Raw genomic sequence first — 26,652 nt, forward strand, 5'->3', positions numbered from 1 at the left:
CTGGAGAAAGGAAAGGCTACCCACTGTAGTAATCTAGCCTGGAGAATTCCATGGACTGTATAGTCCAGGAGGTCCCTGGACATGACTGAGCGACTTTCATTTTCACTTTTCATCGTCATAAAAAGGAATGAATTTGAGTCAGTCCTAATGAGGTGGTTGAACCTAGAACCTATTATACAGAGTGAAGAATGTCAGAAAGACAAAGATAAATATCATATACTAAGACACATATATGGAATCTAGAAAGATGGTACCAATGAATTTATTTGTAGGGCAGCAATGGAGAAACAGACATAGAGAACAGACTTATGGACATAGGCAGGGGTGGGGAAAGAGAGGGTGAGGTTATAGAGAGAATAAGATAGAAACTTATACCACCATATGTAAAATTGATAGCCAATGAAATTTGCTGTATGACTCTGTATCAACCTAGAGGGGTGGGATGGGGAGGGAGATGGGAGGAGGTTCACAAGGAAGGAGATATATGTATACCTATGGCTGATTCATGTTGATGTTTGACAGAAAACAACAAAATTCTGTAAAGCAATTATCCTTCAATTAAAAAATAAAAAAATTAAAAACAACTAAAACAAACTAAACAAAACAACTAAACAAAAGATGTCTACTAACGATAAATGCTGGATAGCGTGTGGAGAAAAGGGAATCTTATTACACTGTTGGTGAGAATGCAAATTGGTATAGCCACTCCATACTGTTCTCCATATAGTGGCTATATGGAGAACAGTATGGTGATTCCTTTAAAAATTGGGAATAGAAGTACCATATGACCGAGCAATCCCACTGCTCGGCATGTACCCTGAGCAAATCAGAATTGAAAGAGGCACATATACCCCAGTGTTCATCGCAGTACTACTAACAATAGCTAGGACATGGAAGCAACCTTGAGGTCCATCGGTAGATGAATGGATAAAGAAGCTGTGGTACATATACACAATGGATTATGCCTCAGCTATGAAAGGGAAAGCATTTGAGTCAGTTCTAATGAGGTAGATAAAACTGAAGCCAATTATACAGAGTGAAGTAAGTCAGAAAGAGAAAGACAAATACTGTACATTAACACATATATATAGAATTTAGAAAGGTGGTACTGACAATCCTACATACAAAGCAGCAAAAGACACAAAGAAAAGAGTTTTGGACTCAGTGGGAGAAGGCAAGGGTAGGATGATTTGAGTGAATAGAACTGAAACATATACATTACCATATGTAAAATAGATGACCAGTGTGAGTTTGATACATGAAGCAAGGCATCCAAAGCCTGTGCTCTGGGAAAACCTAGAGGGATAGTGTGCAGAGGGGTGTGGGAGGGGGGTTTGGGTTGGGGGGGAACACATGTATACCTATGGCTGATTCATGTTGCTATATGGCAAAAATCGTCACAGTATTGTAACGTAATTATCCTCCAGTTAAAATAAATTAATTTAAAAACAAAAGAAAATAAATTCAATAGGAAATCTTAAAATCAAAACATATCTTGGTGTTTACATTTTACTTAAGCTAAATTACTACCTACAGATATAATATTTCTTTCTATAAGTACTTTTTAATTCTTCAATGTTGATTTTCTATTAAAATTAATTCCAGTTTGTAGATCTACAAAAAAAAGAGTGGAGCAACTCAGAAAAATGAATATCATATATTAACACATATATGTGAAATATAGAAAAATGGTATAGATTATCTTATTTGCAAAGCAGAAATAGGGACACAGGTGTAGAGGTAGAGAACAAGTGTTTGGATACAAGGGGGCGGGAAGAACTGGGAGATTAAGACTGACATGTATATACTATTGATACCATGCACAGAATAAATAAAGAGAACCTGCTGTATAGGACAGGGAATTCTACTCATTCTCTGTAGTGACCTAATTGGGAAGGAAATCCAAGAAAAGAGGGGATATATATAAACACACAGCTGATTCACTTTGCAACTATACTCCAAAGAAAATTAATAGGCAAACAAGGAAATAGTAATTCAAGAAGAAAATCATATAGTCCTGAAAATACAACAGGGGGTGGTAGGAATTTTGTTAAAAGAGATCATGTGCCTCACCCACTGGGAGAAGTGAGAATTCAACTTTACCCAATCATTTTCAAATGCAAACAACAAGCTAGATATTTAGGGTATAAAGATGTTTCAATTTTCATACAAAATTTCTCAATTGTTCAATGTTGATGGAAATGAAATTTAACCCTGTCCATGTTTAATGATCTGCACTCTAGGTTAGATTTACAAAGAATTATTTTACCTCTTTGGAGTAATTACCCAAAGTCAAATTACAGTTGGTCTTAATCTTTCATATTTAGCCCTAAAATTTTATTTTTCTATCAATCTAATTCTATTCTCAGTCACTAACACTGGTAACAAGAAATCAAAAAATAAAATATAATCATTAGGCAGTTACAATTAGTGATTGGATTATATTATCTCTTTAGCAAGGAGGTATTGCAAAGCTCATGATTTACACATGGCCTTTTATATTTCAAAGCTCTTCAACTCTTAGTAGTGAACAATAGATATAATGATGAAATTCGAGATGCACAATGCTGTAAGTCATATGAGTAAAGGCAGATTAGAAATCATATTTGGAACCTATTTAGGTAAACTCAATTATCTACATTGAAGCTTTCATTTTGTTATCAAGGTCATTTACTGTACTTCAGTATTCACAAGTAAAGTTACCATCTTATAGAGCTGATAGAAAAATGAATGAAAGTGAAAGTTGCTCAGTTGTGTCTGACTCTTTGCAACCCCATGGACTATGCAGACGATGGAATTCTCCAGGCCAGCATACTGGAGAGGATAGCCTTTCCCTTCTCGAGAGGATCTTCCTAACCCAGGGATTGAACCCAGGTCTCTCACATTGCAGGCGTATTCTTTACCAACTGACCTATCAGGGAAGCCCAAAGTGAAAATCACTCAGTTGTGTCCCAACTCTTTGTGACCCCATGGACTGTAGTCTGCCAGGCTCCTCTGTCCATGAAATTCTCCAGGCCAGAATACTGAGTGAGTAGCCATTCCCTTCTCCAGGGAATCTTCCCAACCCAGGCAATCAAACCATTGCCTGGGTCTCCTGCATTGCAGGCGGATTCTTTACCATCTGAGCCACCAGGGAAGCATGTTTATGGGAGAAGAACTAGAGAAAATGCTATTTTTTATTGTTTCCTTTTATCTCCCTAAGATATGGTATATAACAAGGAGTAGGTAATTTGGAAATGGATCAATTTAAAACATTTATTATGTGATTTATGTTAAATTTGAAACGTTGTCAGTTTTTGAATAGCAGAGACACCATACATAAAAGTAAACAAAAAATAATATACTGAGTCATGTTTAATATATGGGTCAATTCTCTAGTCCTTGGGCTTTCCTGATCTCTTTCTGCTGCTCTGAAATGGATGAATAAAACCAGCTGTCCTTGATTTTCCAAAAGAGATAGATTACAGGAATGGCAAGAGAGAATAGTAAACAAATTCTGGTCAGCCCCAACTTGTAAACCCCCAAAATTCTTTTCAGGGTTATTATGTAATATAACGTTCTGTGACCTTCATAATGACCTCCTTTTGAAGAAAAGAAAGTAAATATAAAAAGAAAAAACATTCTTTTCCTCCGTGCTATTTGACACCCTTTCCATTCCATGACATGCCTAGATTTGCAGATGTGCAATTCTGGGCAGCATTATTTTCTGAAAATGCAAAAATGAGATGAAGGAATTATTTGATTGCATCAAACAGAGTGAAAGGAACCTTCAATGATGTCTGTAGTCAGTCCTCCTCATTCATATTTTGGTATATTTTAAAATTATTTCATCTTTTACATTTACATGAGGACAGCAACTTAACAGGAGGGCTCCATTAGTTATATCATTCACATTGATGAAAGTGTCTTTTAAACATAGCAAAAGAATTTCAATTGAATTAGGAAATGCCATATCTTGGATAAAAATTAATGTTTTCTTGACCTGACTGGTTTTGATAGTCAGAATAAGATATTAGTCCTCAAAATTACTGTAAATAGTAGTCATGCAACCCTTCTATTATGCTTTTTTCTGATGATATTTTTCTGCAAGTAATATATTTACACAAATACACTGGATCCAATAGTTTATTAGTTAAGGCCAGATTTCCATGGTGACCCATAGGTTCATTCAGCGAGTGAATAATACCTTATAAGCAATAAATGTGTTTCTGAAAAAGGAAAATATATTGTCACTAAATTGTTTCTCACTTGAGGTTTTTGCTGTATGTAAATACAATTGCTATTCCTATAAGTTAAAACATTTTATTAATTCTGATATCAATACCTGTACATAGATCTCATATTATGTGTACTACTTTATTGCATTGTCTTGGTAAACTTAGCTGTTATCAGGCTGAGGAATAATTTTTATCTTATTAATTCATCTCTTTTATCTTCTGTGCTTATAAGAGGTAGTGTGGTAAAAGTTTGGGATCTGGGTAAATAACTCTTACTGAATAGTCTTGAACAAATTACCTAGCCCTTCTATATTTAAGCTGCTCCATCTGTCAACTGAGAAAAATATTACCTCTTTGAGAAGCTTGTTGTGAGAAAAACAATGATATCATGCATGCTAGAAAGTTGTAAAACCTACTGTCCCTTCCTAGCACACAACTGAGTGACACTTCCCAGCCAATTTGATCTCCATATTAACATACAGCTGGTTCTTGCCAATGGAATATAAGAAGAAATGAAGTGTGTCACCCTGGAACCAAACAATTTTTTTAGATTTTCTTCAATTTCCTATGCCTTCTCTATGCAGCCCCTCTCCACTTCTAAAATGCTATATCCTCACTAGGTACTGTCAGAGCAACCTTAGAATTTAAAATTCCAACGTGGGATTTTTTTTTAATAGCTAAATTGTTTATAAATTGAGGTAGGGGCTTCCCAGGTGGCACTAGTGGTAAAGAACCCACCTGCTAATGCAGGTTAGACTTCAAAGATGCAGATTTGATTCCTGCATTGAAAAGATCAGCTGGAGGAGGGCACAGCAACCCACTCCAGTATTCTTGCCTGGGGAATCCCATGGATAGAGGAGCCTGGCAAGCTGCAGTCATAGGGTCTCACAGAGTTGGACACAACTGAAGTGACTTAGCACACACGTATAGTTGATTTACAATATTATGCTAGCTTCTCATGTACAGTGATTTTGTTATATATATACATACATGCTGCTGCTGATGCTAAGTTGCTTCAGTCGTCTGACTGTGTGACCCCATAGACGGCAGCCCACCAGGCTCATCTATCCCTGGGATTCTCTAGGCAAGAATACTGGAGTGGGTTGCCATTTCCTTCTCTATATACATACATATATTAATATATCATAATATATATATTAATATAGATTCTTTTCCATATTCTTTCCCATTATAAATTATTACATGACATTGAATATAGTTCCCCATGCTATACAGTAGGACCTTGTTGTTTATCTATTTTATATATGGTAGTTTGTATCCGCTAATCTGAAACTACTAATTAATTCCTCCTCCACATTTTAACTTTGACAGCTAGAAGTTTGTTTTCCATGTCTGTGAGTGTTTCTGTTTTGTAAGTAAGTTAATTGTTATCATATTTTAGGTTCCTCATGTAAGTGGTATCATATGGTACATGTCTTTCTATTTTAACTTATCTAACTTAGATGATCATCTTTAGGTCCATCCATGTTGCTACAAAATGCATGCTTTCATTCTATTTTACGGCTGAGTAACATCCCATTGTATATGTGGACCTCACCTTTTTTTCCATTCATCTATTGATGGACATGCAGTTTGCTTCCATGTTTTGGCTATCATAAACAGTGCTGCAGTGAACACTGGGGTGCATGTAGATTTTCACATTAGAGTTTTCTCCAGATATACCCAAAAGTGGGACTGCTGGATCATACGGTAACTCTAATTTTAGTTTCTTAAGGAACCTTCCTACGGTTAAGAACCTTCATACTGTTTTCCATGATAATTACACCAACTTTCATTCTAAAGTGGGATTTTTAAATGTAGTATATTAATTAGTTCAGTTCAGTTGCTCAGTCGTGTTCGACTTCACAACCCCGTGGACTGTAGCACACCAGGCTTCCCTGCCCATCACCAACTCCCAGAGCTTGCTCAAACTCATGTCCATCGGGTCGGTGATGCCATCCAACCATCTCACCCTCTGTCATCCTCTTTTCCTCCTGCCTTCAATCTTTCCCAGTATCAGGGTCTTTTCCAATGAGTCAGTTCTTCACATCGGGTGGCCAAAGTATTGGAGTTTCAGCTTCAGTATATTAATATTCAGTATAAATACAATGTCATATCATTAATAACAGGTTTTTAAATGGAGTAGGAATGTCATCTTTTTTACGTTAAAAGTCTAAAGGAGTATAATTTTGCATTTGACTCACTTTGTAAATGTTGAAAACTAGATGAAGCGAAACATTCTAGGAAAACATCAACTATAAAGAAAGTTGCTCCCACCCTGAGACATCTATAGTGTAACCTTGGTTATATCAAAGAGTATAAATTAGTCTAAGGACTTTAAAGAAACATCTAGTCAAATACATTATCTTTATAAATAAGGAATTTCCATCCCAGAAAGGACAAATGACTTCTCCTTGGCCATTCCTGGCCCAGCTCTCTTTACATAATGCATTCATTTTCCTCTCCTGAAACCAAAACTAATTTTCTAAATTGAAGGCTAAAAATACAAATCTTTTACTTTGCAGTCTTTCATACTGATTTAATTTGATACATTAGTAGTTTGAAAAGCTTATTATTGACTAAAAAAATGGGCTCACAACTTAACTATGACTCAAAAACTGAAGACTGTCGGACTGGTGCTGAAGTTGTTTATTTCTTTTCTATCATTTAGATTTATTATTTTGTTCATTCCAATCTTCTTAATGGAAAAATTACCGTTAACTTTTTATGTTTTGATTTCCCTTTTTATTTCTCCCAAAATAGTTTACTTCAGTGATGAGTAGCTTTACATGTGTCTCCTTGGTTTGCCAAAGACATATAGATTAAAATACAGCCTAGAAAGTGGGAGCTATTTTTCTTTCTTCCTATTTGGAGAATTATCTGGCCAGTAGGTATATACTAATATAAGCAGAGAAGTTTAAACTTGAGCTTAGTATGAAGAAAAAATAGAGCATTGAGATCTGAAGTAGGTATAGCCCCTCCAAAAAACCTCAGGACAATCAAGGGAATGGTGGGAGAATAATGGGCAAGGTTTGAAGATATAGGGTGGATTACATACACTTTAGAAACCAAGCAATTAACATGAACTTCATCCACAGAGCTGGTTTTCTAAAATTGTGGTCTGCATACCACTCTTGAAAAGTAAGGTGAATTTAGCAGTTTATCTTTTAGCAGTTCAGTTTTTTTAATTTTAGCATTTATGCCTTTCTTCTAATAGGAATCAAGAAAACATAACTTGCACATGAAATCAAAGCCAGGAAAGGTGGATTAAAGACAAAAAGGAGGTAAGTAATATTTAAGGTAATGGGAATACCAAAAAATTATGAAACAATGATGTTTACATTTCTAAAGATGATACATAAGATTTAATGGTTTTCTAGACTTAACAATGGCACCCCACTCCAGTACTCTTGCCTGGAAAATCCCATGGATGGAGGAACCTGGTAGGCTGCAGTCCATGGGGTCGCACAGAGTCGGACACGACTGACGCGACTTAGCAGCAGCAGCAGACTTAACATGGTGATCATTTTGAAATGTGTAGAAATATCAAATCACTGTATTGTGTACAAGGAACTAACATAGTGTTGTAGGGCAATTATACTTTAAAAACAAACAGCTCAAAAAAAAAAGAGCTATTTGTGGTTACTAGAAGTGGGAGGAGGAAGAATTGGATGAATGTAGCCAAAAGGTACAAACTTTCAGCCATAAGATAAGTAAGTACTAGACATTTAATGTACAACATGACAAATATAATTAACACTAAGTAAGAAAGTGTTAGTCGCTCAGTCATGCCCGACTCTTTGCAACCCCATGAACTGCAGCCCACCAGGCTCCTCTGTCCGTGAGACTTTCCAGGCAAGGATACTGGAGTGGGTTGCCATTTATATGTTAATTATAGAACACAAAAACAAGTTATATTTACAAGAGAGTAAATCCTTTGAGTTCTCATCACAAGAAAAAAATTTTGTTTTCTGTTTATTTATCATCTATATGAAATGATTGATGTTCACTAAAGTCATTAGGATAATCATTTCATTTCATAATCTATTTACAGTAAATCATTATGCTGTATACCTTAAACCTATACAGTGTATGCTCAGTCACTCAGTTATATCCACTCTTTGCTACTCCATGCACTATAGCTCCCCAGGCTTCCCTAATGGAATTTTCCAGGCAAGAATACTGGAGTGGGTTGCCATTTCCCTCTCCAGGGGATCTTCCCAACCCAGGGATAGAACCTGTGCCTCTGGCATCTCCTGCATCGAAAGACAGTTTCTTTACCATTGGGCCACCTGGGAAGCCCTAAACTTATACAGTTCTGTATGTCAATTTTATCTCAGTAAAACTAGAAGAAAGAAGATTCAACATTTTTCTAATGTAGGAACAACATGATATATTTCTTTTTGATTCATAATAATGGAATCCCAATGAATGGAATCCCAAGAATGTAGGTTCCCCTAAGAAACTCATTTACCTATTTTTCTAGCCCACATTTCAAAATACTAACATTAGGAATAAAGCCTTGCTTGATACCACATAGATATCACACAGATATCACATAGATAATATCACATAGATAATCTGGTGAACTGGCCATGGCAATGTGACTAGAAAAAACAAGATCTCCAACTTCAAAGTAAACAATGAGTAATGGAAAAAATAAGAGAGTTCTGAATTGCTTATTTGAGATAAATTTTATGGCTTTATCAATATAATTGTCACAAGCAATCCATTTTATAATTACCTACAAATCAACAATTCTAAGCAAACCACCAGGCTAATAGCATCATGGATACAAAGATGATTATAAGAAGGCTTCCACTGGGAAGACTAATTGGAGTGAGAGGGCAGAAAAGAGGGAACAACTGTCCAAAAAAAAAAAAAAAAGGCAGAAATTATGTTTTTATAAGGTGGGTGAAGGAGAGGGAACTGGCAACCCACTCCAATGTTCTTGCCTGCAGAATCCCAGGGACGGGAGAGCCTGATGGGCTGCCGTCTATGGGGTCCCACAGAGTTGGACACGACTGAAGCGACTTAGCAGCAGCAGTAGTAAGGTGGGTGAAAATGCTCTGAATTTGATAATGATGATGGTGCTCTCTATTTAATGAGTCCTTTCTATGTGTTAGGCACAGTTTTAAGTATTTATAATGGATTATTTTACTTATTCCTGAGAGTAACCCTGTAACATTGACGATATTAAACTTTTATATATTCTATAATGTATACAAATCAATGTTGAAACCTCAGCTGCTGGCTATAAGAGTGCACATTCTTAAAAACTGCTCCAGGTTGTTTGGGCATTACCATCTGTAAAGCCCTCATCAAAGAGAAACCGTTTATTTATGTTTTAAATTCATAAAGAAAGTATGGATGATCTGACAAGCCACTCAAAAGAGAAAAGATTAAAATTCAACGTGTATATAGGATTGGCTATTTATATTCAGGAAAACATGGACAGAGTAGTTCTGTTACCAGCCGAGAAATTATAAAAACCAAGCTGGAAAATTCCCAAGATCTCAGGGGCTTATATATCAGGAACAAAGTTTATTGTTGTTGTCATTTAGTCACTAAGTCATGTCTGACTCTTTTGCGACCCCATGGACTACAGCCTGACAGCTCCTCTGTCCATGACCTTTTCCCAGCAAGAATACGAATGTGGGTTGCCATTTCCTTCTCCAAGGGATCTTCCCAATCCAGGGATTGAACCTGCGTCTCCTGCCTTGGCAGGAGGTTTTTTTTTTTTGTTACTACTGAGCCACCAGGGAAGCCCATTATAGCTTGTGCTTAATTGAATCTCCTGAATTCTTGGGATATGAGGAAAGTCGTGGTTCAGAAAGACTCACTGGGCCACAGTGCAAATAAAAATAGTGCAGTGACTAAGAGCATGAGTCTGAAAGCAAACCACCTGAATTCATGTCCCAGCTGCCATATCTGATCCCTGTAATAAACGAACCCCTAGAATTCTATTTCCTTATCCACAGTGGTACCCTCAGTGTTAATGACACTAAATATGACTGTAGTTATAAGAATTAAAGTAGGTCATTTATATAAAATGTTTGCTATGGTACATGTAGTTAGTGCTCAGTAAGTGCTAGCTTTTATGATTAATGTATAAAGGATAGGCTGTAGGAAAGAGACTGACAGCAGGAACATAGTTTAATAGGCTCCCAACACAGTCCAGATGAGAAAAGATAAAATCGTGAACTAGGACAGTGGCAGTGGCAATGGAAAAGAGGACAGTTACACAAGATATTTCAGAGGGCTAAGTGCCTTCGTGATTCATTAGATGTGGGAGGCAGACATGTGACTCTGAGTGTTCACGCCTGGCTCACTGGGACAATGATGGTGCTGTTACCAGATATAGAACAATCAGGAAGAGATGGTTTGCAGAGAAATCATGGATCCAGAATCTATTTTGATGTATTGATTATGGATTGTAGGTATTCTTCAAGCCTTATCAATCCACCACCAAGGCAATATTTTTCTCAAGAGTAATGCAGATAAATGATAAAGATGATTCAGGTGGTGTATACAGAATTATCACACAGCATTGAATTATATGTAAGAAAATTCCTTCCTGCTTCTTCTATTCTTCAGTTTAAATCAAAGAAGTGTTTTACTTTGATGCTGTTTATCTTTTCCCTTTTCTCTATCTTTTCTAACATATTCAGAGTCTGGGAAACACAAATATGTGCACTTAAAATTTAAGAGCATTTCTTTATTTTTCATTATATTAATCAATTTCTATTCATGTCAAATGTTTCTGGTTTTCCAATTATGGTCCTAATATGAACTTCCCTTTTAAAAATTCATTTTATTAATAACAAGGAATCAATTTAAAGAAAAAAATACTAAGGAACCCACAGAATAATCATTACTTTGATATAACAAAATCATGAAAGGTGAACTTGAATGAGAGAATGTTAGAAATCCATACAGTAAACTAGACCAAATTTTAGGTAATATTCTTGCCTAGTTTTGACAGTTTTCTCAAAAGAAGACACATTTGCTGTAAATCTAAGAGAAAACCACATTGTTTGTAACAACCAGCATTCAAAAAATCTATAACTGTGATCTTCTGATAACTTCCCAAGAAAGTTGTTAATGTAACTTCTTTGTAGGTATCAACTAGTTATGGAGCAATGCTTTGAAGATAAGAATGGCATCAGAAATAAAACAAAGTAACACACAGACTTTTGATCATTACACAGTCAACTATTACAAGAATCAAGATGCCCCTCAGCATTGGTGTTTCCTTTTTCTTAACAGAGGCAATTGAAATGGTACCGCACACAAAAAAACAAACCAGCAAGAACTGGGAGTGGACAAAAAGACCAAGATGGAGGCTAACTCCCATATTAAATTTCATAAGGAATTGATGCAATCAATTAAATGGTGCTATTCAATATCAACTCTGATATCAATACAGGTTTGCTTTGATTTTTCTAGGAAGAAAAATAGTTCAGTGATGCCTTGATAAATTTTCTTGTCATGCTTTAAGTAAACAGATTATTTTCTTTTGGAAGTATCTCTTATTAGACAGTAAATACTCATTATTCTCAGTATGAGACTTTGGGGAGGGGTGATATTAAACCCTATGATATCAAATCAACACTTCCCTGACCATTAGTTGGTTTTAAGGCCATTCTGGGCTCAAATGACTAAACAAAAAATCTGCTAGTCATAAGTTTGTGGGTTCTGTTTTAGGGTGCTATAATAACTATAGAGATATGAATACACAGCAGAATTTAACACCCTTTTTCTTGTTCTGGAAGCATGCAGACTTAGAGAATATTTTTACATATGTTCTTTCACAGATGGAAGACCTGTTCTAAGACAATCCTGAATCTGTTAATGGGGACCAAAATAAGGACTGTTCTAGTACTTGATGGTCAGGATTTCCAGTGAATAAGAAAACATAAGGCCACATTTTAAAAAATAGACTAGAGCAGTTCTTGATTTTCTTTTGGATTCTATTTGCTGCTTAAGAGTTTTTTTTTTTAAGAAAGCTGAAAATGCCAAAAACAATATTAGGGCCAGATAGCTTTGATTTAAAGGATGGTATTTATGAAGGTAGAATCTTAAATTCCCATGTTTGTCTAGGTTTTTGTTTCTTTCTGTACCATAGACCAAAGCTTTTTAGTCAACACAAAACTATCTCCTATGAATTTCAGGGGAAGAAAAATTAGTATGTATAAATAAATAATCAGAAAGCAACTTAAGGAAACAAATATAAAAAGATATATCTTAATAGATGGTAAGTTGTGAACACAATGTTTATATTTGAAATTAGGACATATTTAAATTCACATAGCTTTAAAAAGGAGTAGCTGGAGTAATTTTTATGGAGTTTGTACTTAGCATTGCAAAGGGTTTGTATGAACCTATACCCACCCGTGAGATAGATGTGGTCTAGAAATATGTCTGATTTGTCCCACATGTTTTTAATACTGTTAAAATTATGATAGTTGATATAAGATTATAGAGTTTTAGTTTTTCTTGAAAAAACTGAAGCCCTGACCACATTAGGCCCCAGACATACTTGATAATTCTAATCAATATTATTAGGCACTACTACTTACTGAATGTTCACTGCCAGGTTTTATTCTAAGCATTTTATCTTTTATTTTCATACACGCAATATGCCCATGAGGCAGATCTTTTTGTGCACACTGTTTCTCTGAGAAAGCTGGTCTCCTGAGACATTCAGTAAATTCTTAAAATTTGTAGCTGGTAACTGATGGAGTTGAGATTTGAACCCAGGCCTGTTTGACACCAAAACCCAGTCCCTTATTCACAATGAGCCAGTTTAAACCATTTCATTACTGAATAGGGAATTAGTCCATATATACTATGGTGACTTTTCTTCATTTTTGTAAAGTTAATCTTCCTCGTGATATTTTTTAATATAAATTTATTTATTTCACTTGGAGGCTAATTACTTTACAATACTGTATTGGTTTTGCTATACATTGACATGAATCCTCCACAGGTGTACATGTGTTCCCCATCCTGAACCCCCCTTCCACCTCCCTCCCCATACCATCCCTCTGGGTCATCTCAGTGCACCAGCCCCGAGCATCCTGTACCATGCCTTGAACCTGGACTAGCAATTCATTTCACATATGATAATATACATGTTTCAATACCATTTTCCCAAATCATCCTACCCTCACCCTCTCCCACAGAGTCCAAAAGACTGTTCTATACATCTGTGTCTCTTTTGCTGTCTTGCATACAGGGTTACCATCTTTCTAAATTCCATATATATGCGTTAGTATTACTGTATTGGTGTTGTTCTTTCTGGCTTACTTCACTCTGTATAATAGGCTCCAGTTTTATCTACCTTCTTAGAACTGATTCAAATGTATCCTTTTTAATGGCTGAGTAATACTCCATTTTGTATATGTACCACAGCTTTCTTATCCATTTGTCTGCTGATGGACATCTAGGTTGCTTCCATGTCCTGGCTATTATAAACAGTGCTGCGATGAACATTGGGGTACACGTGTCTCTTTCCCTTCTGGTTTCCTCAGTGTGTATGCCCAGCAGTGGGATTGCTGGGTCGTATGGCAGCTTTTTTCACACTGTTCTCCATAGTGGCTGTACTGGTTTGCATTCCCACCAACAGTGTAAGAGGGTTCCCTTTTCTCTACACCCTCTCCAGCATTTATTGCTTATAGACTTTTGGATCACAGCCATTCTGACTGGCGTGAAATGGTACTTCATTGTGGTTTTGATTTGCATTTCTCCGATAATGAGTGATGTTCAGCATCTTTTCATGTGTTTGTTAGCCATCTGTATATCTTCTTTGGAGAAATGTCTGTTTAGTTCTTTGGCCCATTTTTTGATTGGGTCATTTATTTTTCTGGAATTGAGATGCAAGAGTTGCTTGTATATTTTTGAGACTAATTCTTTGTCAGTTGCTTCATTTCCATGTGATATTTTAAATGCAGCTATTTCAATATATTATGAAACATATTTCTTAAAAGAAACATTATATCTATGCCTAATAAATATTTTCTTCTTTTTAAATAATAGACATTGATTTTTCTAAAGGAAATTAAGCAAATGATTTACTTATCCAATTTGAATCTAACTTGCTTTAAATTGATAAAATCCATTTATGTTTATGTATCATGCTAGAATACCAATTATAGTTGTCTCTAGTAAATTAAGACATTTAGTTGGCTGAATATCATTTCTAGACAAGTACTGAAAGCTTCTAAATCATTTATACCAGAATTTAAACTCTGGAAAGGTCATTTAAAATTATTTTCAAGTGCATCTTACCAGAAGTCGTCTTCACTACTTCAGTGGTATTTCTCAGTCCAACAAATGAAAATTGATAAAGTCTCCAAGACCTTGTGTCACCCACTTCAACAGAACTACGCTTCCACTGATAGACAATTTCTTCACGTGGATAGCCATCTGCCATGAGATAGGAAACATATTTAAAATTATTAAAAATGAATATACGTAGCAACCACTTTCTATGAACAACACACTGAGGGAAATAACCAAAGAAATAGTTGTGACTTGGATGATGATCCTGTATTAAAGAGCATTCAGTTCAGTTCAGTCACTCAGTCGTGTCAACTATTTGTGACCCTATGGACTGCAACATGTCAGGCTTCCCTGTCCATCACCAACACCCAGAGCTCAAACTTATGTCCATTGAGTCAGTGATACCACCCAACCATCTCATCCTCTGTCATCCCCTTCTTCTCCTGCCTTCAATCTTTCCCAGCATCACGGTCTTTTCAAATGAGTTAGCTCTTCACATCAGGTGGCCAAAGTATTGGAATTTCAGCTTCAACATCAGTCCTTCCAATGAATATTTAGGACTGATTTCCTTTAGGATGGACTGGTTGGATCTCATTGCAGTCCAAGGGATTCTCAAGAGTCTTCTCCAACACCACATTACAGGAGAGAAAATATATATCCTAACTGGGAAATCAGATTTTAAAATCATGAGGTCAAAATTACCTGTGAAAAGCATGTAAACTGAGTATAAGGTATACTAAACAGAGTTTGTATATACTATATGAATACTTCATATTGTCTGGGGTAAGATATAAATAGCATATAATAAATACTATATACTATCAGTTCAGTTCAGCAGTGGCTCATCATGTCTGACTCTTTGCAACCCCATGAACTGCAGCATGCCAGGCCTCCCTGTCCATCACCAACTCCCAGAGTTCACCCAAACCCATGTCCATTGAGTCGGTAATGTCATCCAACCATCTCATCTTCTGTTGTCCCCTTCTTCTCCTGCCCTCAATCTTTCCCAGCATCAGGGTGTTTTCAAATGAATCAGTGCTTTGCATCAGGTAGCCAAAGTATTAGAGTTTCAGCTTCAGCATCAGTCCTTCCAATGAACACCCAGGACTGATTTCTTTCAGGATGGACTGGTTGGATCTCCTTGCAGTCCAAGGGACTCTCAACAGTCTTCTCCAACACCACAGTTCAAAAGCATCAATTCTTCGGCACTCAGCTTTCTTCACAGTCCAACTCTCACATCCATGCATGACCACTGGAAAAACCATAGCCTTGACTAGACGGACCTTTGTTGACAAAGTAATGTCTCTGCTTCTTAATATGCTGTCTAGGTTGGTCATAACTTTCCTTTCAAGGAATAAGCATCTTTTAATTTCATAGCTGCAATCACCATCTGCAGTGATTTTGGAGCCCAGAATAATAAAGTCAGCTTCTGTTTCCACTGTTTCCCCATCTATTTCCCATGAAGTGATGGGACCAGATGCCATGATCTTAGTTTTCTGAGTGTTGAGCTTTAAGACAACTTTTTCACTCTCCTCTCACTACATATGCAAGATAATATTTACAGTGAAAGGGACTCAAAAGGGTGAGATTTTGAGTCATGTAGAAATAGAAAATAATGGAAGAAGAAGTATCTAGGATGTCCCCGATGGCTCAGTGGTAAAGAATATGCTTGCTATGCATGAGATGTGGCAGAAGCCACAGGTTCAGTCCCTGGGTGGAAGGAAAGCAGATTCAAATCCCTGTCCAGGGCATGTCCTTGGAGTAGAAGGAAAAAATTACTTCAACTATTTATATTATTCTCACACTCAATTTGTTGAGGCTTCTTTTTAATATACAACTATAACTAAAAGTAGTAAGTAGAAATGCCAAGGGGAAGATACCTATGAGAACTATGTCGATTCTTTAAGGTTCAGTCATGTTCAGCCAAAACAACAGAAGGCAATCATGAAACAAATGTTACATGGATAATGTAGTGATCAATAGTACCTTTTCCTTGCTTACCTTTTCCATAATACCCTAGACAAGTTTCTTAATTTTTCTCCTAAGTTATTTGTTCACCTATGGGTGTACTTACATGGCGGTGATTGTACTTATTTTGTGGAATTGCTTTTCAATATGTATTTGTTGAATGGATAAAAATTACAATTAAGTAAAGTGTAGGGTAAACTCAAGTAAAATAGATAGCCCATAAAACTAGAAATCTTCTCCACTGTATATCTTCTAATAATTCTGTGGAAAGGTAAGTTTTGATTATGGAAGGTGATTGACTCCTTGGAATAAAATCCCTTGTCTCTTTTATTCTTTGGTTTTGGTCCAACTTTTTGTCCACTATATTAATTAATTTAAAAGAAAGAAAGAAAGCAGGTTGCTATTGAGAGGGCAGTGGCGGGTGGTAGGGCAGGATGTGATGAAAACTGAGAATTTAAGGAATATTAATATAATAATATTATTCCTGATGATATTAAGGAACTTCCTATGGAGAATATGTTGGTGATTGAATTGTTTTGATAGCAATAAGTAATACTAAGTTGATTTTGGGCTCAGAAGACAATTGTCAATCAGCAACCTGATGGCATAGAGATCACTGTTTCTTAAGTTTTATCTAACTCAGGAGAGGAGTAGTCTCAGTTGGAAAATTAAAAGAAAATAAATACCATATCCTAAGCCTTAGGGGAGTTTTCACTTAAAAATAGTCTATCCTTGGACAAGGTAAAACATATGAAATAAGATTTATAATGAGAACTTTTATCAATATATATAAAATATACAATGAATTTTTTCTTTGGTGCCCTTTGTTTTGCTTTTTTTGTTTTGTTTTTTGTTTCCCTCTGGAAATGTTTGTCAAAACAGGTGACTGTTTTTCTAATCTTTTTTTGAAAGTATTGTTATTATGATTCAGTTTCTTTTTAGGCATCTCCATTACTCCCTGGCTGATAAATTGTACATACATTAAATTTTTAAAATTCATACTTTTTCATTCTACACAATATACACAATTGACAGTTCAGAAATAAGGAGGAGGTAAGCAATCTAACATGAATACAGAACAAATAGTCAGGCACATGTGGGAAAAAATGAGGCTTGTTTTTGATTTAGGCAGGAAATACCTATGAAGGTTACTAAAGCTTAATTCCTTCTAGAATCATCAAGGATCTTCTTGCTATTGGCTATTATCTCATGATAATAATAATAATAAAATAATACAGCTACTGATTGAATCTTATTATGTGTGAGGTAGCATAGGCTTTTTACATATATTATATGAACAAAACAATATTGAGGTGAGGCAGGTCTTATAATCTCTATGGACACCTGTGTTGTGGACTCATTGAGAGATTTAGTAATTTGTTCAAATCTATAGTGTTGGGTTTGGGATTTTAACTGAACCCAATAGGGCTTCCCTGATGGCTTAGTTGGTTAAGAATCTGCCTGCAATGCAGGAGACCCTGGTTCGATTCCTGGGTCAGGAAGATCCCCTGGAGAAGGGATAGGCTACCCACTCCAGTATTCTGGCCTAGAGAATTCCATGGACAGTCCATGGGGTCACAAAGAGTTGGACATGACTGAGTGACTTTCACTTTCACATGACCCCCAAATCAGTCTTTTGCTCACTGGCAGATAACTAGTTTTAGATATTACTAGAACTCCAGATGGAGGATGTAATTTTCAATTTTGTTATTTTGCTGTTTTTGTTCATTTGCTCAGTCATGTTCAACTCTTTGCAACTCCGTGGTCTGTAGCCCTCTGGGTTCCTTAGTCCATGAAATTCTCCAGGCAAGAATGCTGGAGTGGGTAGCCATTCCCTTCTCCAGAGTATCTTCCCAACCCAGGGATCAAACCAAAGTCTCCTGCACTGAAGGCAGATTCTTTACTATCTTAGCCACCAGGGAAGCCAACATAGGGAGAAAACAACTAACAAATATCCTGCTAATCTTTTCTGGGTCCATGGAGGGAGTGATATTCAGTTCAGTTCAGTTCAGTCACTCAGTCGTGTCCGACTCTTTGCAACCCCATCAATTGCAGCACCTCTTTCTATTGAGACAAGGCCAGGCTTTACAATCCTTCCCAACACAGTCATTCAGGAACCCACTGCCAATTTATTCCAAGTTTATGCCCCAATGAAGTCTATTTGTAATTTCTGATAAAATAGATTCCTTTTTTAATGATGAAAGGGATTACCAGAATCTTCAAAGTCAACAACACTGCATAATGCAATTTTGCGTTCTCCAAGTTTCCCAATGAATTGGTATCGCAGTGAGAAAGACTACTGGTGAGAGGGGATACAGAATATAGAATGAGTAATTACTTACAACTGGAGAATTCCAGGGGGCAGGAATGTTCATCCATTGGAAAATTGTGCAACTGTAACTGGCACTCAGCATCAATTGTCAGTCTAAGTAGAAAGATATGATACAAAGGTTTTAGACAGTTTAAAAAATTTTAAATATGTATTAGCACTTTCTAATGACCATTCATTTTTATTCCTGGACAGTATCTCACCCATTCTTACTGATAATACAAGGTGATCCTCACTGAAGTCCAGGATAAAATTGTGTAAGACTTAATGTCCATTTATTTTCCCAGACTAAACAATTCTCACTGACCTCAACTTCACTTATTCAGTACTTATTATCCCATATTTTTTTTGGCAAACTAACTGCACACATGGGATTGCTCAGTGAATTCACTTAACTTACTTAATAGAACAAACTCTTTTAAGAACTTAAGCTCATTTACTGTTTGCATGTAAATGAATGCAGATAATTCTCAGAACTTATCTGATAATTACAGCAGAACCTTCTGTGTGTAAGTACTTGCTAGCTGTTATATTTAAATTACTATATGTGAGTTTAAAAATACCTGTGTTTCACAACAGAGTATTAAGCGTTCTTACAAAGGAACACTATAAAGCAATTATATAGGATGTTAAAGAGTATAAGAATATCTAGTAGCAGCCAGATGTTAAATGCACAGATGTATCAGAAAAATGTCTGCCATGGAGTCCCTGAAAGAAAGTGCAGTCGCTCAGTCATGTCCCACTCTTTACAACCCCATGGACTGTAGCCCACCAGGCTCCTCTGCCCATGGGATTCTCCAGGCAAGAATATTGGAGTAGGTTGCTATTTCCTTCTCCAGGGGATCTTCCCGACCCAGGGATCAAACCTGGGTCTCCCTCATTGCAGGCAGATCCTTTTAACCTCTGAGCCACCAGGGAAGCCCTTGGAGTCCCAGAGGCGCTTATTAAACATACAGATTTTCTTTCCCAAAAGAGGCTAGAACTCTAGGAGGGATAAAATTTAAAGGAGTCCTAGATGTTTTGACCACATTTGGGGAAGTATGACTATAATGTTAAATTGTAATGGTGATAGATTGACGATATTTTAAATTCCATATGTGTTAGCTATACTTCTTATAATTACAGATACCAATCTTAACATAAAAAACTTTATTTTATAAACCTTTTATGTTAAAAGTTCAGCATAAGTTTAATTTTTCTATGGTATAATAGGGCAATTACTGGTCCTAAGATATAACTAATCATCATTGAGCCCTTAATTGTCAGCATGGCACTAGGTAAGGTGAATTTTTCTCTCATTTAGTAAGTGTTATTATGGCTTTATTGTACTTAGACTTGTCTGAAGTGACAAAGCTAGTGTCATGGTTGAGATGTGAGCCCAAGACTGTGTCTCCAAAGCTGGAAGTTTTTATCATTGTCACTCAGTAATTACATGCTCTTCAAAGAAAAGATAAGCTTTATTCATAAGTGAAATTATAATTAAATTTGATATTTTATTAGTATCATTTCTCCAAATTAAACTGGAATTATTAAAATTGAAGATAATACAGATTGCAGATAGTTACACAGATATATATCTATGCACATATATATACATTGGTAACTCATTATAGATAAGCAATAAGAATGAAATCATCTCTTTATATAGGTTAGCAAACTCATTCAAATCTTGAATGAATCTCATGAGTGATAATTTTGATGTGGCTTCCATAATTAAATATTGTATAGTGTTTCTCTAAGTTAATAGCAGTGAAAAAATAACCATAATATTATGGAATGATAAAGTGACTTCAGATAGCATAACTTTACTTAATACTTCAAAAGCTAGACTGAGCTCTTATTTAGCAGACAAAATTTGATTTCCACTAGATTCTAATTCCAATCTTTACCTCACATCTAATTTAATAAAACCCATGATGAAATCAAAACATATGCAATGAATTTCTTTTGCAATTGTGACTGTTTTTCCTACTAACTGATGTAACTCTGATGACAAGAGCTATGGATCCAGTTTAAAGTATTGAATTTTATATCTTGAATATTACATATGGCATAAAATATACCTCAGAAGGGCATTTAACATGAAATATTTTGAAGCTATAAGATCCTGGATACTAAGATCTAGAAGAATCACATTATTCATATTTATTACTGAAAATAGATACAAATAGTTTAAATGTCTGCTTGTGCTTACTTTTTTATTAGGTTCTGTGTTAAACATAGATAGATGGGATTTCTTTGGAAGGAATGATGCTAAAGCTGAAACTTCAGTACTTTGGCCACCTCATGCGAAGAGTTGACTCATTGGAAAAGACTGATGCTGGGAGGGATTGGGGGCAAGAGGAGAAGGGGACGACAGAGGATGATATGGCTGGATGGCATCACCGACTCGATGGACGTGAGTTTGAGTGAACTCTGGGAGTTGGTGATGGACAGGGAGGCCTGGCGTGCTGCAATTCATGGGGTCGCAAAGAGTCAGATACGACTGAGCAACTGAACCGAACTGACTGATGTTAAACACCAGAGAAGGCAATGGCACCCCACTCCAGTACTCTTGCCTGGAAAATCCCATGGACAGAGGACCCTGGTAGGCTGCAGTCCATGGGGTCGCTGAGGGTCGGACACAACTGAGCGACTTCACTTTCACTTTCATTCATTGGAGAAGGAAATGTCAACCCAGTCCAGTGTTCTTGCCTGGAGAATTCCAGGGATGGGGGAGCCTGGTGGGCTGCTGTCTATGGGGTCACACAGAGTCGGACACGACTGAAGTGAATTAGCAGCAGCAGCAGCAGCAGTTAAACACTTTGCATATCACCCCATTTAGTCCTTATTACCACTCTGTAAAGTAATAATCATTAACTCTATTTTATAGAAGTTTAAAATAAATGAAAGGTGCTCAGTTGTCGTACTAGGGTAGGGGCATATGTCATGGCGGTAGAGGTACCTCCTTTGCCATAATCCCCATCAATTCTCACCTCATTCCTCTAAATAAAAATGTAACTAAGTAAAAACATCATACTCAGCATACAAATAAAACTTTGGGATACTCCTAGCAGCTAGACCCCTGCTACCAGATAGCTGCCTCTAGTCCTGTACATATTCTCAACTATTGCCACTCCTGTAGAAATCCTGGAGAACTGCCCTAATACCTACAAATAATATAATACGATTCAGGAGCTTCCCAGGTGGCCTTATTGGTAACAAACCCGCCTTTCAGTGCAGGAGATGTAGAAGACGTGGCTTTGAACCCTGGGTTGGGAAGATCCCGTGGAGGAAGGCATGGCAACCCACTCCAGTAGTCTTGCCTGGAGAATCCTATGGACAAAGGTACCTGGCAGGCTACAGTCCATAGGGTTGCACAGAGTCAGACACAGCTGAAGCAACTAGGCACAGCACAGTATGATACAGAGCTAATCATCAAAGCCAGATTTGTCTGATTCTTAAGTGCGTGTACTTATCTATTATGTTGACTTCATAATATACTCTCACCCATGAGAAACTTCAACATAAAAAATTTAAATGTATCAATTATGAAGTGCTAAGATGATGGCATTAATTTAAGTCAAAAACCTTTCTAATGTTGGCTTAATATTTAAGTTCAGAAAATAAATGATACCTCCTTTTAAAGTTTTCCCCAAGAATATCTATTCCAAAAATAGCAAAAAAAAAAAAAAAAAAAGTCAAATAGCCTATCAACGTAGTGGGGAGTAGATGTTGGGAGATGGAATTCATTCTAGTTGTGCCATTGTGCAGCTAAAAAGAAAAGGATGTACAGATTCCCACATCAAAAATTCTCCTTGAGTAATGATTTTTTCCTTTGAAACAGAAACATTTCCAAGCATATCAACTCCTAAGGATGACTATTTTTTAGTGTCCATATTTTAAAGTAGCAGGGCATACACATAAAAGCCAAGACTGGTATAAAGGTTAGATGATCTCATAAAGGCAAGGGAAATTTCATATCCCTGTGAGAAAAGAGTTCCTACATCAGTCACAGAAAATGTTTTAATTATATCCTTTGAAAAAGTTCATTGATAAGAGGAAAAAAAACACGAAACTAATTTTGTAGCATCACATATTATTTTGCTCAAGCGCCAATCCTGATTTAGGTTTGACATGTTAGCTCTTTTTGTTCTAAGAGAACGTAATTGATCTTTGTTTTATTCCCAACAATTACTCATTTCCTTTTCCAAAAGAATACCTTAAAGTGTAGAGCACTCGACCATCATTCCAAATTCTCAGCATCCTATTAGGGGTGGTTATCCAGTGTGCGTCTGCCTTTTTGGAATTTCTGAAGAAAGTGTCTGGAATCCAGATTTTCCCCACCATGTTGCTATTCAGTCGGAGGACTTTAATGGTGCTGTTAAATTTCAGACGTCTGTCATACCATGTTTGGGCAAAAAATATATCAATTGTATATTCCTGTTTTAAACAAAAAGGTGAAATGGAACATCTTTAATATAGTAGGATTGTATTATAGGCCACTTGTTTGTATTTATCACTTACGATTTCATTGCCAATACCAAGCAAAGCTACTTTGGGTTTGAATGATCCAAAAGAAAGCAAAAGCTTGGCTAAGGAGACTCACCCATCTTTTGTAGACAAGTTAATACATTATGAACAAATAGACCTGTGTAAATGAATTCTGGCAAAAGATCATAGCCTTGATACACTTGTTTGCATTTGGTATTTATGGGGAAGAGTTTCTCATGTTATTTTTGGCCAGCTAATTCTTTGGTGTGGGGGCAATTTTGTGTATTTTAGGATGTTTACTAGCATTCTTAGCTTCTACCCACTAAGTGCCAATAGCACCAACAAAAAATCCCACCCCCAAGTCGTGACAACCAAAACTATCTCCAGACATTGCCAATTGTCTTTTGAGGAAATAGGTTCAAAAAGCCACTGCTACAGAGTAAAACAAAGTCCAGAACACTCAAAAACAGTTCTAAACTAGAGCTCTGGAGTTTAGGTCACCTCGCAATAAATTGAGGCCACCAGAAGACCTAAGCAGTGTGAAGATAGAAAAGGGGAACACACCCTATACAAAAAAGACTTTGTGCCCTGTCTTGCAGATGGCAAACACTCAGTGTAAGGTAACTAATTTTATTTTTTTACTATTACAATTGTCTTTTTTTCTAAACAAGAAGAAATGGACCAATTAAAAGATAATCTTTATTACTGTACTAATCTGTCACAAAACATATGCAAAAAGTGCTATGATGACACGTGACTGATGATTACCCTCATGTACATGATTGACTTTAATTAAAGAAAAGAAAGTTTGATGTGAATTAGACCTGGAGCCGTAACACCCAAGATCTGCTTGGCTGTCATATTTAGATTTTATTTAGTATTATTTTACAGCTCGATTTTAATCTGTATACACATGAGAAAATTAATGGAAAAAACCCTTAGTGTTCTTAGAGCATGACCCTAGCAGTCTTAGAATATGAGAGGTGAAGAATAGAAACTATCCACATTTCCTAATCTAATCCCCTTGACCCATCACCATTTATGATGAAGAATACACATCAAAAGAAAAAAAGAAAACACCAGAAACCACAGAGAGATTATTTCTTTGCCTAAGAAACACAGCTTGTCAGGATCAGACTAGAACCTTCTTCCTTTGCCTGATTTCTGTTGTTCTGGATTGTATCCTTGCACTCCTGCCCTGTATCTCACTGGAACTGGCTGCATTTCCACTGGGGTAAGTCACACCACTTTGTTTACGATTTAATTCTATATTTGCAGTCCACAAGTAATGAAAGGGGAACCTGCTGTGCCAGTAGATAGAGCAACTGAAGAATTTCTGACCTACATTTTGGCCAACACAAACACGTTTTAAAAGTCTTTAAACCATCATTTCATAAACTATGATCCTGGGACAGTAGTTCTGGGTACCAGTATTCCTGAAATCATAAGTTTTGTGTTAAAATAAACTACATGTACAGCTGATTCTTCTTAGATGCTCACAATCATCATCATAATTCTAAACAGTCTGAGAAACATGTTGCTATTTGTTTCATGGTTAAACAAGCAAACCTATTTGCATGGAGGGTGCAGGTGGTGGTACAGTTTTTTTAATCAGCCTCATTGAGAGCAATAAATGTTTCTCGTATCTGATTCAGCAGAGTGTCCTTATTGCTTATTTGGTAAATTGTGTTTTAAAGTTATACTATCACTAACATTACATTACATTGTTCTACTCTATTCTACTCTACCGTCTTCTGCTCCAAGCTAATTCGTTATTTCAGATTTTGATAGAAAGCTTTATAAAAAAAATAAAGTTACATTTGTTGTTAAATCTAATGCACTATTTCTTCTCTGAGAAACAATTCTGATTTGAAATATAACCTCTCCACACCATGAATATTCTAAAACACAGTAAAGCACTATATTTTACTTTATAGTAAGCAGTACCTACCAAATAAGCAATGAGTGTTGAATTTTAAGATTATAGCATTTTACATAAGTTAATTTTATACACATGATCACATTTAATTTTTAATACAAATCATTAAAAATAATTATATTACAAGAGGGGAAAGAAAAGATATGAAAGGTTCTCTCTCTTCCAATTTTTTTGTAAGGATAGTCTTTGTTATTTCCATGATAACACACTACCTCTCTAGTTTGTTAATGAAATAAACAATTAGAAACTTACCATATTGATAGCATTCACTGGACCAATGCTATTCACATACATGTCTGTGTGAATTAATGTTGGTTTCACTGTAAAGAGAACCATAGAAATATATGCATATGAAGAAGCATAATGTTTTAACACTAGCCCTTGTTATTCTAGAAATATTTATTTTGCTACATTAGAAGTGATTTATTCACAACTAATGTGGAGTTAGTGACTAATTCACTACATTTAGCTATTTGCTTTCAAAGAAATATCTCCTTTTAAGCACATTAAGGCATTAACTAAGCATAGCACAGTTTTGAAACTGATTTTCTTTTTAAGACTACATAAAAATGAATAAGTAAGAAAGTACTGCCCAGATTTTCTTCTTCCTTCTTCATATATCATGACTTTTATTATTTTTTTTCTTAAAGCTCTTGAATCGATTTGGGCATTGTAACCTGACATGCCCCATATAGAAAAATAAATAACTATTGTGTGACCTAGAGAATAAACTGCATTAGAAATATGAAGTAGACATAAAAAGCAACAAGTATTATGAATTGTTATTGAAATATTGCTCCCTGTTGATTCCTTTTATGACCACTTTATCCTCATTCACCTCTAGCCAACACAAAATCAATTTTCCTCAATGATTTAATGACTTCCGTGACTCATCAAATGAGAAAACCATATGGAAACCCAATACACACCTATTTGTCAAAGAGGACTGATAGTAAAAATCTTGTAGTATTACATCCATGGTCTAATGAATGCGCTCCATTTTCATTTAATATTTAATGAACAAGGATTCATAACATCATTCTGGGCTTCAATTCAATAAGTACACCTCCCTCATCTTTATCCATTTTCCTTGAAGTGCCATGCTCTAATTGTCTGTGGGGGATTGGACTCTTCACCTATATCCTTGCCTTCACATTAGTGAGGCTGTTTCTCTGACTCTGAACTTTGAGCGTGACCATTTGATTCACACTGGTTAATAATATATGGGCAAAGGTGAGTGTGCTAGCTCTTATTCCAAGCATTAAGCTTTGCTGTTGCTGCTGCTGCTAAGTCGCTTCAGTCGTGTCCGACTCTTGGTGACCCCATGGACTGCAGCCCACCAGGCTCCTCCATCCATGGGATTTTCCAGGCAAGAGTACTGGAGTGGGGTGCCATTGCCTTCTCCAGCCTTAAGCCTTATGAGCTTCTATTTTTTTCTC

General features: G+C 36.2%; 1 protein-coding gene across 2 annotated transcripts in view; it reads right to left on the reverse strand.

Annotated features, from left to right (window-relative positions):
- GABRG2 (gamma-aminobutyric acid type A receptor gamma2 subunit) overlaps nt 1-26,652 on the reverse strand; it is a 129,529-nt gene that overhangs the window by 72,966 nt on the left and 29,911 nt on the right. For both annotated transcript variants that reach the window (XM_027545755.1, XM_027545754.1), the window contains exons 3-6: nt 25,466-25,533; nt 23,003-23,223; nt 18,815-18,897; nt 14,511-14,648 (exon numbers count right to left, since the gene is read on the reverse strand). In XM_027545755.1, coding sequence (XP_027401556.1) covers nt 14,511-14,648; nt 18,815-18,897; nt 23,003-23,223; nt 25,466-25,533 — 510 coding nt within the window. The remainder of the gene's footprint in view (nt 1-14,510; nt 14,649-18,814; nt 18,898-23,002; nt 23,224-25,465; nt 25,534-26,652) is intronic.

The sequence above is a fragment of the Bos indicus x Bos taurus genome, chromosome 7, assembly GCF_003369695.1.
Source record: "Bos indicus x Bos taurus breed Angus x Brahman F1 hybrid chromosome 7, Bos_hybrid_MaternalHap_v2.0, whole genome shotgun sequence".
Classification (NCBI taxonomy): domain Eukaryota; kingdom Metazoa; phylum Chordata; class Mammalia; order Artiodactyla; family Bovidae; genus Bos; species Bos indicus x Bos taurus.